This window comes from Clinocottus analis, unplaced genomic scaffold (assembly GCF_023055335.1).
Source record: "Clinocottus analis isolate CAN_PGR_092001 unplaced genomic scaffold, fCliAna1.0.p SCAF_3, whole genome shotgun sequence".
In the NCBI taxonomy this organism is placed as follows: Eukaryota; Metazoa; Chordata; class Actinopteri; order Perciformes; family Cottidae; genus Clinocottus; species Clinocottus analis.
This window is the reverse complement of record NW_027176042.1, coordinates 20340125-20357158: the sequence shown is the minus strand read 5'-3', so window position 1 is coordinate 20357158 and position 17034 is coordinate 20340125. Positions and strand designations below refer to the sequence as shown.

The 17034-nt window shown below is 42.9% G+C and overlaps 2 protein-coding genes across 2 annotated transcripts in view; one reads left to right on the top strand and one right to left on the bottom strand.

Annotated features, from left to right (window-relative positions):
- The window catches only part of nav1b (neuron navigator 1b), a 62409-nt gene extending 58758 nt beyond the window's left edge, over window positions 1-3651 (bottom strand). Inside the window, exon 1 of the mRNA XM_068593551.1 lies at window positions 3452-3651. The gene's annotated coding sequence lies outside the window, so the exon portion shown is untranslated. The remainder of the gene's footprint in view (window positions 1-3451) is intronic.
- Window positions 3652-9071: 5420 nt separating this feature from the next.
- On the top strand, window positions 9072-12197 carry csrp1b (cysteine and glycine-rich protein 1b). Its single transcript, XM_068594106.1, has 6 exons — window positions 9072-9158; window positions 10007-10136; window positions 10561-10729; window positions 10953-11082; window positions 11206-11299; window positions 11646-12197. Exons 2-6 carry the CDS (start codon window positions 10028-10030, stop codon window positions 11720-11722), a joined length of 579 nt encoding a protein of 192 aa, XP_068450207.1. The 5' UTR covers window positions 9072-9158; window positions 10007-10027; the 3' UTR covers window positions 11723-12197.
- The last annotated feature ends 4837 nt before the right edge of the window (window positions 12198-17034 follow it).

The window sequence follows — 17034 nt, the reverse complement described above, 5'->3', positions numbered from 1 at the left end:
TAAGTTTTATTAATTAACCGTCTTACTTTTACCGTTCTACTCTCTTCACTCAATTCCCAAAAGGGATTCATAAAGTGACCTAAATAAGTAAAAATGAATGGATAAGTACAAAAGTAGTCTACAGACAAAGACTTTTTTGTTTCCTTTGCTGAACTGAAGTGAATTAAATAAGTCTAATCTAATGTTTACATGTGAGTTTTCTTATGATTTTTTTTTCAACCTTCAGTTTTCATCGTCATCCTGTCTGTTTCCCCAACTTTAGTGGAGCTCTGTGGGCGTGAACACACAGCTGTGACACACCAGCGTTCACATCAAATGCATTTTCTGATGCACCATTACACATGGAGGTTTTGTGTTACAGGACATTTTGTTGGCTTTACTTTTTTACTTCTAACTTACTTCTGTAATGGACTCCGATTTAATAATTAAATAAGGGAACGGATCAAAAGAAACTATACATCATAGGCATTGGCATCGTGAACGAAAATACAAGAAAGAAAAAGAAAAAACGCCCTTGGATATAAACATATCACATGAAAACGCTACAAAATTAAATTACTGCTCTATTGTCACATAATTCTGTCTCGCTGGAGCTTCCCTCGACTGCGTGATCTGGGTGGGAACGTCCACATCTGGCTTTCAATCTTGCGTTCGTCCTCCCCGAGAGTCGCTGAGCCGGTTCAACTTTAATCACAGTCAGCAGAAGAGCAGAGGAGCAGAGGAGCTCCGCTATGGCCGCCGCATATTAAACTAAACAGCGGCCATGTATTATGAAAGGGTTCGTGTATGCAGCCGCTGCATCCAAACAGCCTTATCACCGAGAGCCTCCTGTGTCCTTCCACCAGTGTGTGCTTCAACCTCAGCTTCAGATCCCGTAGGGGGGGGGTCGGGCAGCTGAACTGAAATGTCAGTTCTCCAGGGAGGTGCAGTGTCTGCAACGTGTCGCTCAACAGCTGTCAAGACGTTTACGGTGACATTAATTGTAACCTGGAGAACTACCCGTAAGTAGGTTTCCACAATTCAAGTTATGTAATTTCATCCGACGACACTTCAAGCGAACGGAAGTAGGACTCATTATATATTTATTTAGGAAGCCAAAGTCAATTGTAACCTTTGTTTTTTTTCTTTTAGATCAAAACATGCAGTGATTTATCGCTTCAAAAAGTTAGTCTCTCGCAACTGAAATGTGTTTTTGGACGGACAACATGAAACCGTGGCGTAACAGATCACCCTTGACCTGACATTTGCACCCGAAAGCGCTCGTGTTTGACATCCTCGCCTCTGGCAGCCGTCACAGACTGAAAACGTCAAGGCGGAAAAAAAAAGACGAAGACCCAGACCTCTGCACAACAAGGGAGGCGTCACCTTCGTCTTCGTCGCATCTTTGCATCTAATGAGACAAATCTCTGTTCCGAACACTCAAATATTGTATAACAGCTTCTGCGGGGGAACACATCAAATATGTATCGAGTTTTTTTTCCGAGGCCGTCATTTTGGGTTAGCTAAGGTGGAGCATGTCTGCCACTGGAGCGTGTCTGTGGACAAGACTTTCCAAACCAGACAAACCAACCACACACACACACACACACACACACACACACACCAACAAACACAAAGAGACAGTTGGATTCATAACACACTGAGACGTGGCATTTACAAGGGAACAAAAAAAAAAATCCTTTGAACATGATGCTCTCCGGCTTTTGAGAACATCCCATCACAAAAATGACTGTGCGTGCATGCGCTATGATATTATAACCATCATAATTATGTTGATGATATGTGCAATTTAAAATCAGCTGTATGGATTTACTGCGCAGTCGCTCAATGCAACCACAAAGCTCTCAGTGGTGTACGCCTCTGATGAGAAGCATCGGCTCTACGGGAGCAGAGCTTCTGAAGGCGTTTTGGGAATGTCGCAGGCAGTTCGACAAGAGAGAGAAAGTTCATTTTGTCACCGCCGCAATAGTCCACTTCTTACCACAAGACACTACTCCTGTGTTTTACCATAATCCAGAGTGACATTGAAGTAAGTTAAGCTCAAACATGCAGCAAATTGCACACACACACACGCACAACAGCTCTGCTTTATTGGCAATGACATCACCCGCCATTAGTGGTATTCCCAGAGCCACGCGTGGACTCCCTATCTAGAATTGAATTACGTTATGGTCTGTATTGTGTGCATTTGTGAGTGCGAAGGCCTGGGTGTAGAACGATATGCTACCAACCAGAATGTGTTGTTGTGGGTCCTGAAGGGATGTGCTTGAGGGGCTGGATTATTTTAAACAGACGCTCGTGGCTCCTAGAAGCCGATAGACTCCGAGGATCTTCTTTACTTTCCTCTCTCAAGTTGATTTTGTTTGCCACTTGGGGGCAGCAGAACAAGCAAATATTATTTTAATACATTCATTTTATGTTGGCAAACAACTGCTGATTTACAAATTAGCAACATCAGCATTTATTTGGACCTGCGTTTCTGGTCTCGCAATGAAATTCATCCTATATGCACACAGCTTTTAGCTCAGGTTTGCCCTCAAATGCTGTGTTCAGCAACTTCATCTGTCTGACAGGTGGTGCTTGGAAGGACGCGTAAAATGTTTTTTAAGAGCTGTTTCGCCAGAAAACGACACTAAAGTGATGAGTGAAAATGAACAAAATGAGTCGTAGGCTGTAAAACCAAAACAATGAGCCGAAAGACACTAAAGCTCAGAGAAAAGCTGCGGATTCAGGTTATATTTCCCTGTGGGTTCATCACTATGAGAACACACATTACATTGTGATGTGAACTGTTATTATCACATATTGCTTAGTGCAGGCGGATTGTTTATTTTCCTCCATAGTAGGGTACAGAAAGTAGTATTTTGGTGATCTTGCAGAAGTAAGTATTTTAAATTAAATGATCTCAGTTTACCGTATCTCACTGTCAACTAAGGAGATGAGTATAGTGTGAATTATGAGCTTGATGCAGTGGTAGCCGGCAGCACACACACACACACACACACACACACACACACACACACACACACACACTGAGTCAGCAGTACACCCCAGACAATTACTGGGCACATGATTCCCAGTCACCGGCAGGACAATAAAAGTCGACCGCAAAGTCTTTGCAGGAATTAGTTCAGCAGCTCGACTGTGTCCTGCCTCCCTCCGGCCTCTCTCGCTCTCTCTCTCTCTCTTACTGCAGTCACACATAATTCTGTCACACACAGGATACTATATTGTTCAAGGTCTTTCACAACAGTATAATGCCAATTGTAGTACTACACTTGCTTGTCTGATTAATACTTTTTTTTTTTTGCCAACAAGGTCATTCGAGGGAATGGAAAGTTCAGATCAATAAAATGATTTAAAGTCCATTTAATTAGAAAATTAAACTGTGCAGCCGCATGCTTCTCACTCGTCAAATACAGTACGATGTATTCTCAGCATTCAAACTCACCGGAAAAAAAGGAGGTTGACAAAAACTTAACAAGTGCGGTGGAGGCTGGAGTGATGAGCGGCCGTCCGTCAGTCCGTCCCTCTCAGGATCCCGCTCGCTAACAGCACCGCGCGCCGCTCTCTCTCTCCGTTATGCTAATTCCCAGATTGGCCAACGAACAGCAGCCTCCGGCTCGGAGGACGGGAGCATCCCAGCCGCCGTCCGATCAAAGTGGGACTGCTCCCTTCCTGCTTGCATAACAATGCTCTCGACAGATCCACTGCTGCAGTTGGTGCCTGTGGATCAGACTACTTAGACAGCAGGCACCCTCTCTCTCTCTCTCTCTCTCTCTCTCTCTCGCTCTCTCTCTCTCTCTGACTTGCAAATGGACCTGGCGCTGTTCCAGTGCAAGTAGCTCTGAACTAAAGTGCTGAGCTCAAACATACACCTGGTGAAACACCCATAAAACTGCCTCCTCTCTCCTCTCTCTCCTCTCTCTCTTGCTTACAGCTTGACGAGGGTTGCATGCATCTTTTCCGCCTGGCGCTCAGTGTCCTGAGTCACAGCCAGACCCAGTGAACTAGACTTGATTTGAATTGTCACTGCATGTTTGTAGTTGGCTCGCCTACCGGGCGCAAGCTCCCTCGGCGGGAATCTGGGCCAAAGGAAGCCGACTCGGAGGTGTCAGCTCGAGGGGAAGGGGAGGAAATAAAGGAATGGACAGGAGCGAGATGTGGTGACAGCGTGGGCTCGCACACGCTTTTCTCCTCTCGTAAGCTTTGATGTGGGTATTACAAACTGTGACTAAGACCAAGACAACCCCATCACCATATTGTGTTGTGAGGCCAAAAAATGACTCACACGATCCGACTTGCAAGGCGACAATACGAGCAGGCCGAGGACATGTGTTGGAACGCGGCTGATGTTTTAGGGCGCGCCCAGAGCGGCGTTAAACAAGCTGGTGTGAGGATGCATGGCAACGGGTGGTGATCTGTTGGTGGGTCATGTTGTATTCCCCCTTGCACATTTGAGCAAATTGCCTCTGCTTGCAGTCAAATTGCTCTGCAGGAGGACTGAAGTTCATGCGGAGAGATTAAAGACTAGAGGCAGTTTGGAAATTAGAGCCCTACATTCTCTGTGTGAAGTCAGAGACAGCAGATAAGTGAGGATTACAGTCAAGGATGTGCACTGGCTGGACACCGAAATACTCTGAAATGTGTAATTAATCTGCACGCACACACACAGACGGCACACACACTACACACACACTCACACACACACTAGACACCAACTGTGTGACCTTGATGGTTGCAAATTTCTATCTACATTATTACATCTCTCGCACATAATTGCAGCGTAATTAAAAGGTGCCGAGATAAAGAGTGAGTGGGTTCACGGGCAGGTACAGACAGCCCGAGTGAGTTGAATTGATAGCCGAGTGCTTCATCCCTCGCCCTCGCTGCTTCTTAGCCCAGCACTTCACACTCCAATACGCTCGGCACGTTTTCGGTGGATGAAGCTCGTCGCCTTTAGCGGCGGCGGCGGCGGCTTACAGCGTGCAAGAGGAGAGACTGCCGGCAGGAGAGAAATCAGGGTGTGTCTCGCCATCACTCAAACAGAATCTCTGCCCATACGGGACCTCTACTGACTAATTTGTGAAACTGCATCTCTTCGGCTCTCGTTGCAGGCAGCAGAGCGTGCCGCAGAGCGGGAGGCAACAGAGCGCGCCTTCAACCATCAAACTGCTGCTTGTTGAATCTCGCTCTGCCGTGAACACAGTTGTCTCTTATACACACCCTCTACCTCCCCCCCCTCCTCCTGAAATGCATCCAATAATGCTTCCTGGATGAATAAATAATGACATTATGTGACATATTACACACATGTGGGGATGCTTGCCTTCGTTTTCTCACACAGCGTGGACTCTCGCAACAACGTGGGCTTTAATACTAAAAAGTTTTAATTAGGCAGATTAGTGACAAAAGAAGGGGGGTTTTTAATATTTACTGAGTGGGATTTAAGTCTCTGTTGACCGCATAATGCAGCGTTTGAACAATAATACAACAAAGTAGGGCTGAAGGATTATTTTTCATTGTTTATACATTTCTTAATTTATCAATTGGTTCATAAAAGGTCAGAAAAAAAGTTTTTTAAAAGTGCCCTTCACAATTCCTCAAAGCCCCAGTTGACAGTTTGGTTATTAGACTCATGGTCAGACAAAACAAGACGTGGTTTTGAATCAGAGGTCAAGAAATTAAGCAAATATTATTGCTTAAGAGGCTGTAACCTCAGCATTTTTGCCTTTTTTTGCCAAGAGAATAGTGGCAGATTAATTTCCCGTCGATCCATTAACAACCATCAGCTCTCGAGTAAAGTTAAAAACATTCAAAAACATGCACTTGGAAATAGCTAAATGAAACGCCATGAGATTATTCTGGCAGAAGACACACACACACACACACACACACACACACACAGCGACAGCCAAAGCAGAAAGCATCATCCGCAGAGGATTAAACACTAAACACGGCGGCGCAGAAAGCCAAATACACCAACGCGGTGACGGGTATAGTCGCTATTTAAACACGGTCTCAGCGTGGAGGCAACTCACCTCCTCCAGCTCCTTCTCCTCCTCACCTCACAACTTGGCAAAGCCTCTGAGAAAGAAATGCTGCCAGAAGGGAGACCATTAGCAGGGGAGGAGTCCTGGCTTTAAGTTAGGTCAAATGCAAAAAAAAAGAAAAGAAAAGAGAGAGACTGCTGAATTCCTTCCTGTATGAGACTTTAAGCAATCCGCACTCCTCCGTACGCTGATGGATGGCTCACAGCCCAGCCTCTTATCCTCTCCTCTTCCTCTGGATTAAACCCACTGAGTCTCTGTCACTCTTCTCCTCTCTTCCTCTCTTTTTCCCCTCCCTGTCATGAGGATAATCACATGTGCACATGCACAACAAGCCAAGGCGGATGTCCACGGAGCAGAGACAGAGGGCTAGTGTTGGCCAATCGCGTGGCTATAAATAGGCTTCTTGAGTTCATCATTGTCTCTTCCTATGATGGTGAAGAGCCTAGAGGGCTCGGCGAGAGGGAGGAGGGCAGACCGAGCAGCATCACTCTCTTCTGGCTCTTACTTCCCTCCTCGTATCGACCTTAGTCATAGACCTATCGGTTTCACCTTTCCTCAGTCTCCTCTTCTGGAGGAGATATGCGAGCCGAGCTGAAGGCGCCAACATCCATATTCCATTTTTTCCCCTTCTTTTTCTCCTCCTTCATGGCGACACTGACCATCCATGTGTCTGTCACCATGCAGAGGTCACATGTGCGATGTGATCTAGGAAAGCGTGAACCCCCTCTGCACAATTGTTGAATGTCACAGTGGACAAGATAAGCAGTAAAATGCCAACAGTTTTCTCTGTGTCGTCGCTGTTGTCATAAAAACACTTAAATACTGTTGCAGTGGCAAAATTACTTTGATTCGCTGTCCACGGGGGAAAAAAAGGTGAATCTCATTATTTTTCCTGAAAGATTATGTTTTCCTTTACAGTCTGAGAAAAGAAACTCCGTTTTGGATCGTTAAAAAAACAGGTTGAGACAATTTGTCAAAGAAGAATTACACTTCTTACATATAATTATAACAATGGAATCATTTGTTTTGGGTTATCACGAGAGGATTCCTTCCTAAAATACAATTCATTTTAGAGATAGACATTTTACTAAAATGTGTATTCCTTTAAATGATCACATAAAAGAACAATAACACAAACTCACTCTTGACTGTTTTGTTAATTGATTTATGTAAACGTCTGATTCCAGTTTCTTTAATGTGAATATGTTTTGGTTTTGTTCCTGCTCTGTGATAATATTTATGAATCGTGGACAAAACAAGATGTTTGAGGATTTCCTCTTGGGCTTTGGCGGAAACAGATTTTTCACAATTTCTTGACAATTTATAGACCAATTAAATAATTGAGAAAACATCTGTTAGTTGAAGCCTTAACGCTAAAAATCAACAGACCCTCTTACTTACATGAATGCGCCTCACGTTGCACTGTGACACAGATTCTGATTTGAAAAATAAAGCGTAAATAAATCCTAGAAACCTTCAATAGTCCAGGGATATCCGTGCAAAATGTCCCAGTTGAACATTCATTATAGGTCAAGTATTAACATGGTACGGTTCATATGCTAATTGATTTATTCTACGATGGAATTTCCTGCGACTGTATTTGTCAGCTGATCATGTTGGACATACACATGATAAATAGTTGTCGAGTTAACATTACGAGAGAGAGAAACGTCTGATTGAGCGATTGCCGCCCCGAGTCACACGGCTCGCTCAAACTCATTGAGTTCTGAGCTCTCAGCAGACGTCCGCTATTGATATCGGTGCTACTCGTGATGCTTTCTGTTTCATTCACGGTGGTCAGAGACACACGCCCCAACTCACAATGACAAACAGTACATGTACTGTACTTACTGCCCTCCACACGAAGCCTGGGAAAATGTCTGAGCAAGAATCTCAAACCAACACAGCTTGTTATCACAAAGTAAAAAGGTTGATTGCCCTCCGGCTTAACAAAACATTACTTCATGTGTCTATTTGTTATCACGTTTAAATACAGTGCAGCCGCATCATACTTGTAGTTTTAAGGGTGTTTAAGGCAGCCCTTTTCCTTCATCAGACTCTTTATTTTTTAGGACAACGACACCAAACCGACGTACAAAACGTCCAAGTTAGTTTTTTTTCGGTTGCGAACAGTGGAATGCTCTCGACTCGCCAAATCAGTCATCTGACCTCAATCCCACCAGTCATGTGTTTCTCTTGCTAAATACCAGACAGATGGGGGGGGAAAAAATGAATGAATGATGTCAGAGTTGGGTTCATCACGAAAGAAGGCCACAGCGTTCACCTCCACAGAGCCATCTGATGCCTGAGAAAATAAATTCCTTGATTATAGAGCAGGGCAGTCACTTTATTTAAAAAAAATGAAGGCCGTCAATCTGGAATTTAAACTGGTGCTGTTCAAATATGATATCTTTTCCTGCGTTTTAACAAAACTTTGAATTTGTAGCTTTCGTTTTATATTGACTTGAAAAATTACAGCTGAAACTCTGAATTTGAAATGTATCGTAACAGATCAGTTGAAGTGCAGTGGGCCTAAAGGGAAACTTTGTAGATTTTCAAAGACAGAACAATACTTGAACCAGTCAATGTTCAACAGAGAGATTAATCAGCCTGCTATTTACTGATCTTTTGCTACATTACTTTTAGGTACGGAAGTCCTCAAAACAGTTCCCACTTCTTTCTATCCGGGTTCACTGAAGGGCAGACTCACCTTGAACATCAACGTGTTTTGGGCTCCTTTATAAAAAAGTTTCCTTTCATCTGTTCTTCAAACATTTAATTGACGGTTTCCAGCAGGAAGTTCTCTCTGTGAAGTTTCTCACAAATGGAGATGGTGAACATCTTTCCCTTTCAGACTTCCACCCTCCTTATCCATCAATACCGACTCTCATTATCTTCCTCCTCCTTTTCCTCCCTGCATCTCTCCCTCCCTCTCTCTCTCTCTCTCCCTCTCTCTCTCTCTCTGTGTCCTGACTCCTCCCTCGGTCCAGCCCGGTGTCCTCTCAGCCTCCCTCTGTCTCTCCTCATCCGACCAGTGTCTGCCCTCAGCTCAGTCTTTAACCACTAAACAACCACAGAGGAGATCCGCCTTCCACCTCACGACAGGTAGGTGTGTTTACCTCATGAGAATAGAGAAAATATTGTTAAATACCTCAACATGTAAACTGTATGAGAGTAGAGTTACAAGTTGTTGTTTTTACTGAGATCAAATCGGTGAAATCAAGAATAAAATGGAATGTTTAATGTTAATTCAGATGTAGAGAAAGTTTATTTCATTCAAATCTCTTTAAAGTGTTTCTGGTTTGAATACTAATTAAAATGTCCTTTTATCGTCTTAGATTTAAATAAAAAACTAGTCACGCTTCAGACATCAGGATAAGCATCAGATAAGAAACAACCTTGAGAAAGGTGTCAGCGCAGAAAAAGCTTTGCGGTGTTCCTATCGTCCTATGAAATCTCCAAACTGTGTTTTTGTTCATTATTTTCTCAAAGACCCGTTTGAGTAGCTGTACTCGAAACATCTGCCTCGCAGCGTGTTGGGTCGTCTGAGGCCACGATTGTTAAACATGCTTGATTACAAAATAAAATGCAGGGAATTTCCTGTTTACCCAGAGCGATGGAGTAGATTGCTGACTTTATGCGAGGATGACGACCCTCAAAACGCGCAGACATTGCCATAAAAAGACTCTGGTACCGACACTGGTGTGGTGTTAAAACCGTTTGGTGCTATCTGAGCAACGCCAGCAGGCATACTTTGCATTTTACAATCGGGGATGAAGTCCGCTGAAACCAGACGAGGGAAAGAAAGAGCAGCGTGGAGCAAACACCTCTCCTTTTATAGGTATTGTTGCATGTAGCCTGAAGTGTTGCGGATGGCCTCCAACACTGATCTGTGCTCCAGAACCGAGGCCGTATATACAGTATACACAGTGAATGAAATATGCGCTCAACAGGCACTCCAGCAAGCTTACAAAATGCCTTTTGGGGGAGGAAACAAGTGTGGCTGCTGCCAGAAAACCGTCTTCTTCGCAGAGGAAATGCAGTGCGAGGGGAAGAGCTGGCATAAATCCTGTTTTCTTTGCAGTAAGTACTGAAGTTTCTCAGGTAATCTGCTTTATTTGTCAGCAGACTCGCGGGCATGTAAACTATTCAGGAATCACAAGAAGTGCTGGGATGGAATGCAGAGTATTTGGCACCCGGGTATAGAAGAGTGAGCATCTGCAGGTTTTCAGCTCAGACATCTCAGTCCTTATTTGGATCCAGTGGGAACATGTGACAAAAGGTTTGCTTTTCCTTATTTGGCTGGAGGAAGGTGCTTGTACTCCTCCTCCGGCGCAGACTGGGGTTTACACGAGTCACGCATAGTTTGAGGTGATGTCACGGCTAAACGTCTGTGAGAAGGAAATACAACGTTTAGCTTGCTGTTGGACGCTTGTGAGAGAAAAGAAATAATTGTTTGTTTTGGATTTTCTTTTTTGTGTTTTTCCCCCTTTTTCTTTGTTGCAAGTGGTCTGCAAGAAGAACTTAGACAGCACAACAGTGGCCGTCCACGTGGACGAGATCTACTGCAAATCGTGCTACGGCAAGAAATACGGGCCAAAAGGCTACGGCTTTGGAGGCGGAGCCGGCACTCTGAGTATGGACACAGGAGAGGGACTTGGAATCAAGCCTGAAGTGTGAGAAAAACATCACTTCCTCCATTTATTTTCAACCATTGAGATCAGTATGAAGATAAACACTGTACAGAATGACAGAGTACATTTTATACGTTTTCAGAGGAGAACAAAAGTGTGTTCCACATGTGTTAATAGCTCTTTATAGGTTCAATGTAGCCGTTTCTCCAGCTGTTCTCTTCCCATCTTTCTCGCCTTCTTTAGATCTCTGGTTTTTACTCCACAGGCAAGCTCCTCATCGCCCTACAAACAACCCCAACGCCTCGAAGTTCGCCCAGAAATCAGGGGGCTCCGATGTGTGTCCTCGATGCGGGAAAACTGTGTACGCGGCCGAGAAGGTTGTCGCCGGAGGCAATGTAAGAAACATGGACCGACACTGTTATCTCGGTTCAGGTGGAGAATTTGTCAGTGCTTTGTGTACGTTTGAGTCTGAACCGACTCTCTGCTCTCTCTCTCTCTCTCTCTCTCTCTCTCATCAGTCCTGGCATAAAGGCTGCTTTCGCTGCGCCAAGTGCGGCAAAGGACTCGAGTCCACGACCGTCGCTGACCGAGACGGGGAGATCTTCTGCAAAGGTCTGTGTGTGTGTGGCAGAACATGTAACCTACATTATCTTGGTCCGACTGCAGAAAAAGAAGATTTGCTGAGCCAAAAATTGTGCATGCCGTTGTTTTATAAGAGGTACGTTGGATGCCATTGGTGGAGTTCAACCTCTACCGGTTACTTCTGGTTGAACTTCAACCTGCAGCACAGAAGAAAAGGTTGCTCTGATTGACTCAAGACAGAGGGGCAGCGACTCTGACCTTTTGCCATTAAGTGGAACTGACTTGTGACTCTCCACATTGAGGTTCAGTAAACCAGTTGTTTGTCTGCCAGTGTTTCATGCACCACGTTCCTCAGTCTTTGTGATTTCATTCACAGGCTGCTACGCAAAGAACTTCGGCCCCAAAGGCTTTGGCTTCGGTCAGGGCGCCGGAGCTCTGGCTCACTCCCAGTGAAGCCGAGGAGCCGCGGCGGCCCACCAGAGACGGACAACGCTCTGATATCAACGCTTCCAGGAGTCGTCAGTCGATATCCCGCCTTTTTCACCCTGCCCGTTCACTCCAGCTAAAAAAAGGCAAAGAAAGCATGAAAGCGGCTCACAACTCACAGCTTTTTGTACGAGTTCCCCGAGTAGATTTTGCTTTTCATGTTACATTTCATTCTGGATTATGACATCCTGGGTTTTTTGACTGCTCATAAAAACAAGATGTGCTAAATATTCCAAAACTAAATTCTAACTGTGTTTGGTGTGCGCATTGTGTGTTTTTTTTAAAAGGAAACCAATTAATCTGGCTACGATACAAAGACACCCTTCCTCTGTGTTAACGTAATTAAGTTAGGCAAATGTTGAGTTTGGAAAAAAATAAGAACGACGTGTTTCAAGACGAAAACACCAGGATCACGTAATTAAATAAAGCTTTCCGTTTTCCACCTCACGTCAATTGTTGTATATATGTGTCTTCCGACGCGCTTTTTTACCGAGACACAAAATAAATATCAGACAACGGAAAAAACAAACAAACAATGGTATTTTCTTCTCATTCCCCGTGATGCAAAGTTCCATGCACGACACTAATGTCATTGTTCTTTTTTTACGGCTGTGATCTGATGAAATCATTGCGTTGCTTTATGTGGTGTCGTTTGGGGGGGGGGGGGGGGGGGGGGCTTGTTATTCGTTCTGATCATCATCAAACAGAGCCAAAAGCCAGCGGTTGTGGTGAACAACGGAGTCGCAGTGCTCAGCCCCGTCTCTGCCCGCTCCGAGTTGGCACACCGGCCAGAGCGCCGGGCAGCTGTTTGTTTGTTTGTTTGTTTGTTTGTGTGAGTCACGTCGACTGCAAGACTCAGACCAATGGGATCTGTTCCAGAGCTGTCCTTTATTTACATTCATAATACGTTATGTATATATATAGATATATATGCTTTAAATGTCCTGCTGCAGGTATGAAAATACTGTGGACATGTAGTGTAATTTCCTTTAGTCCTTTACCCACCAGGGGGCAGTAGAGAGACCTGATCTCACACTAAGTGAGTATTATTAAATGTCTGGACTCTGGCAGCCCGCCAAAGTCTATTTTGGCCCGCAACAGTTTCTTAATGAACCAAAAATATTTGTACTCTTTTCAACGGGCAGGCTTGCTGGGTGTTGTATGTGAGCATTTAAAATAAACTCTACTTGTAACAGCTGTGGGATGAACACATTAATGCATCTTTAATTATAATCTGACGATATAGGCCTTTAGTAAATATGTTGTTTGCAAAGGGCAGTTCTGAATGAATGAGTACTTTTGATGTATTATATTTTCATGACAATATTTTTTGCTTTTAAGTAACATTTTGAATGTTGAATCTTTTTACAGTGTGTTTCTCGTAAAAAAATTTAAAAAAAAAAAAGAATATTAAATGAAAATGACAGCAAAAAAACAACGCATGGAAAATGAACATTTACAATAATAACTTAAAAAAGCTCGTATAACAGCGTTTAAAAATTATTCTACTGCAAAAGTGCATTGTAATCCGTTGGCATCTGAATATATGAGTCGGTGTTCAGTTTCCTAGAGACGGTCCAGCAAACACGCAGCACTTTGTTAATCCCGCTGCCGTATATACTGAGGAATTATAATCAGCTGCCACGAGCCAACAGCCTGAAACTCAGTGCCATGAATCAAACCAGCATCGGGGACTTTAATGTCCCGACTCAGCGAGGCCAAAAGAACAGCCCTGTCGAATTTAACAATCCAACTCTCCACAAAAAGATTTAGAAACAAGTAATAGAGTCACATCCTTGATGGGATTGTAAACAATGCACACGGCCGAGGGCTGGAGGCCCAGCAGGTCACAGTCACAGTGTCTCTGGGGGCCGGCAGCTCGCCAGTTATCCCTCCGAACGACCTGCAAGCAGGAGACGATGCAGCAAGTCACATATATGTTCCCACATATGTGAAGCATGTGTTCAGAGTAAAGAGCGGCACAGCGTGGAAAGACGGTATGCAATGTACGCAGGTAAGTTACCAATTAGAGGAAAAAAGTCAATAAATGAGAAGCATAAGAATGCAGATGTTCCCATAGAAGAAGTCAATGATGTAAATCATCAGCTTTGGCCTACAACGTCAAGCTATTGGGAGATTTTGGAGTTACATTTTTGATTGGACTCTCCACCGCCGTCATCGTCATTATCGTCATCATCATCATCGTCATCATCATCATCATCATCCTAACATCAAATGAAGGAAGATATTTTTGAAGTGCTGCTCTGTCTTTCCTAACAGCGAGTAAAACACACTTTTAAAATAAAGTTTTAACCTTTAAAGTTTTTAATGGAAGAAGTTTTGAAACTGAAAACATGTATTAGATAGCAGAGTTTCAAGGTGATCTGCTTCAAACTTTTCTGGGTAACGAGTATCACTGTTACACAACATTTAAAGATGACTCGCTTCACAAAAAAAACAGTCTGAAAATGAAATAAAATTTAAACGATTGGGAGTGTCTGCAGCAGAGTTGTCAGACCTCTAAAAGCTAGCCAATGCTACTCTGTGATTGGCGGGTCTGTGTTGGAGGGCGGGACATAGCGAAGGGTCAATTACATCTCCAACACAAACACAAACCAGACACACAGGATTGTGTGGATTCATGCAAGGACAACAAGTCCTTGGATTCATGCAAGGACAACAAGTCCTTGCATGAGTGAGTTGAGCGCTTACACGTGTGATCAGAGAGACAACACACAGTCGTGTGTGTTCTGCACACACACAAACTCTGAACACAAAGTGTGCACACATACAGTATGAGAGTGGCAGCATCACATGGTGCTGCAATTTGTCTATGTTTAGTTGTTGGCCGTCGCTAAATGTCTACTGGAAACTGCATTCCTGCCTTAAAACCTCGGCTTAGCATCGTCTGCAGCGATTATCCTAATCAGACCGGCGGGGCCCTGCAGTCTCAGGCGGGACGGGGCACGTCTCCAACATCACTCTCGGTAGCCAAAGACAATTTCAGATAATCATCTGCAGAAACAAGACGAGCTGTTTAGCTGCAGCCGCTTAAAGTTTGCTTTAAAATGGGGGGTAAAACATAAATAAATAAGTCAAACTTGAGCATCAGCCGTCCGTTAGGATCAGGAAAGTTGGTCGACAAGACTGGAGATCCTATACCTAGAGCTTTGAATAGATTATACATGTAAAAGAGGAAAAACAGATTGACAACTGTCTGAAGTCTGCTGGAGGGAAAGTCGTTTCTCCGGTCCAGAAAAGTTCACACACATTGTTATAAAGAAGCAGAGGGCATTGATCTGCCAACACAACACAAGCGTCACAATCACTGTTAACCTGAGACCACCCCCTCGTGTGTGTGTGTGTGTGTGTGTGTGTGTCTATTTAAGTCTCATTGTGATAGAGAGGAGGGACAAAGGGGAGAAGGAGATAAATATTCTGGAGCGCTCTTTTCGCCATCGCTTTGTGTCCGTCTGCATCCACAGCATCTACACAGGAAGGTAAGGCCGCGAGTCTGTGCTCCACTTCATCAGGTAAACTGATGGGGTTTGAGCTGAGAACTGAATTTACTCTGAGATTGATCAATTTCCATTTATTTACAAGAAAATTGGTCCTTTTGGATCAAGGAATAGGAAATAATCGGAGCGAGCACTTGACCGATCTTCCGTGAAGGGCTGCAACTAAATTATTTTCATCACGACTCGATCAGTCATTTGGTCTGCAGCATGTCATGGAATAGAAACGTTGTGCTCATAACAGGTTTCCAGAGTCCGTGGTGACGTCCTAAAATGTCTCGTCTTGTTTCGTCCAAAACCCAAAGATTCTAGTTTACTGTCAGAAAACACGGAAAACCTGCAAATATTCACATTTCAGAGGCTGAACCAGCATTTCTTTTGTGCTACGTTTACTTAAAAAATCTATTAATTTCTGTTGAGTTTCTGTCATTGATTAAGTTTCTATCAAATTAAAAAAGGTTGAAACAGAAATTCCAATACTACAACTAAAAGGACTCTAGAATTACTGTTAGTGGATTTAATAAATGATCACAAACACTGAGCATGCAATATGGATGCTATCTTTTGTTTGCAGGATGTGTACTTTTATTTTCCAGTATTGATTATAATATATAATATGCGAAAAATAAGCTGCTAATGGATAAAATACCAGACAGTACTGCTGTTCCAGTGAATATCCGACAAATCGAGATAACGTATTCAACAACCAGTGGGCATTGTTGATTTGCAGCATCGCCTTTAACAAATCGAGAGATATGAGAAGGTAAGAATAGCAACGTATAAACAGTCTATACAAATCTAAAGCTAAAAGGATAAGTTGCATAATAGTTGAGCGGATCGACAGAAAAAAGAAGTTGTTTTGATAATGCATCAATAAAATAATTTCACATGCAAAAAAAAAACAACATTTTGTTAATCCAGTATTAAAATTGTGAGGATATAATGCTTTTCATTATATTAAGTGAGATCAGAATGAATATCTTCATGTCATGAAACGTTGAAGCGAAAAAACAATCTTTCAGAGCAAACAACTCATCAATAATGTAAGAAATTGGTAGTTACAGTCCAACACATTTTCAAACGGTTGACACATTAACATCGTTGTAGAGTATGCACTTTTATTTATTGCTTTGCATTATTTATTAATAGTTAAAAAAGCATGTTCTGAGGATTGGAGGATCCTTGTGTATCCAGTGGAAGATCAGGACATGTTATATAACTGGAATAGCTAATGCTATTGGCACTCGGAGGCGACTTTTAATTTTATCAAGCAGGCCTAAAAGTCCTAAAAGTAATACAATTTAACAATTTAATGTTTAATTTACAAATAAATCATTGTTAAAGAATAATAAAAGCCACGGAGTAAAAACTAACATTCAACGACTTTAGAAGATCAATATCTATAGATGTATTTGCATTGTTGTAACACTATACTGGCGCTAAAATGGAAACCAGAGTTAAGACCCAAGTGGTCCCCAATGTTAAGCACTTCAGAGGCAAAATGTTTTATTTTTGTCTTCCAGGGGGAATTGAAATAGCCAAGATGCCTGAGAAAGCGTAAGTGGATTGTGTTTCTGTTATTGTTTCCATTTCCAAATCAGTGTCAGTATCAGTTTCATACAGCAAATAGGATTTATCCATAGAAACTATAGGGCCACAATCTATGTCCCGATATAGGTCATGGCATATCTTCACATATATATATATATATATATATATATATATATATATATATATATATATATATATATATATATATATATA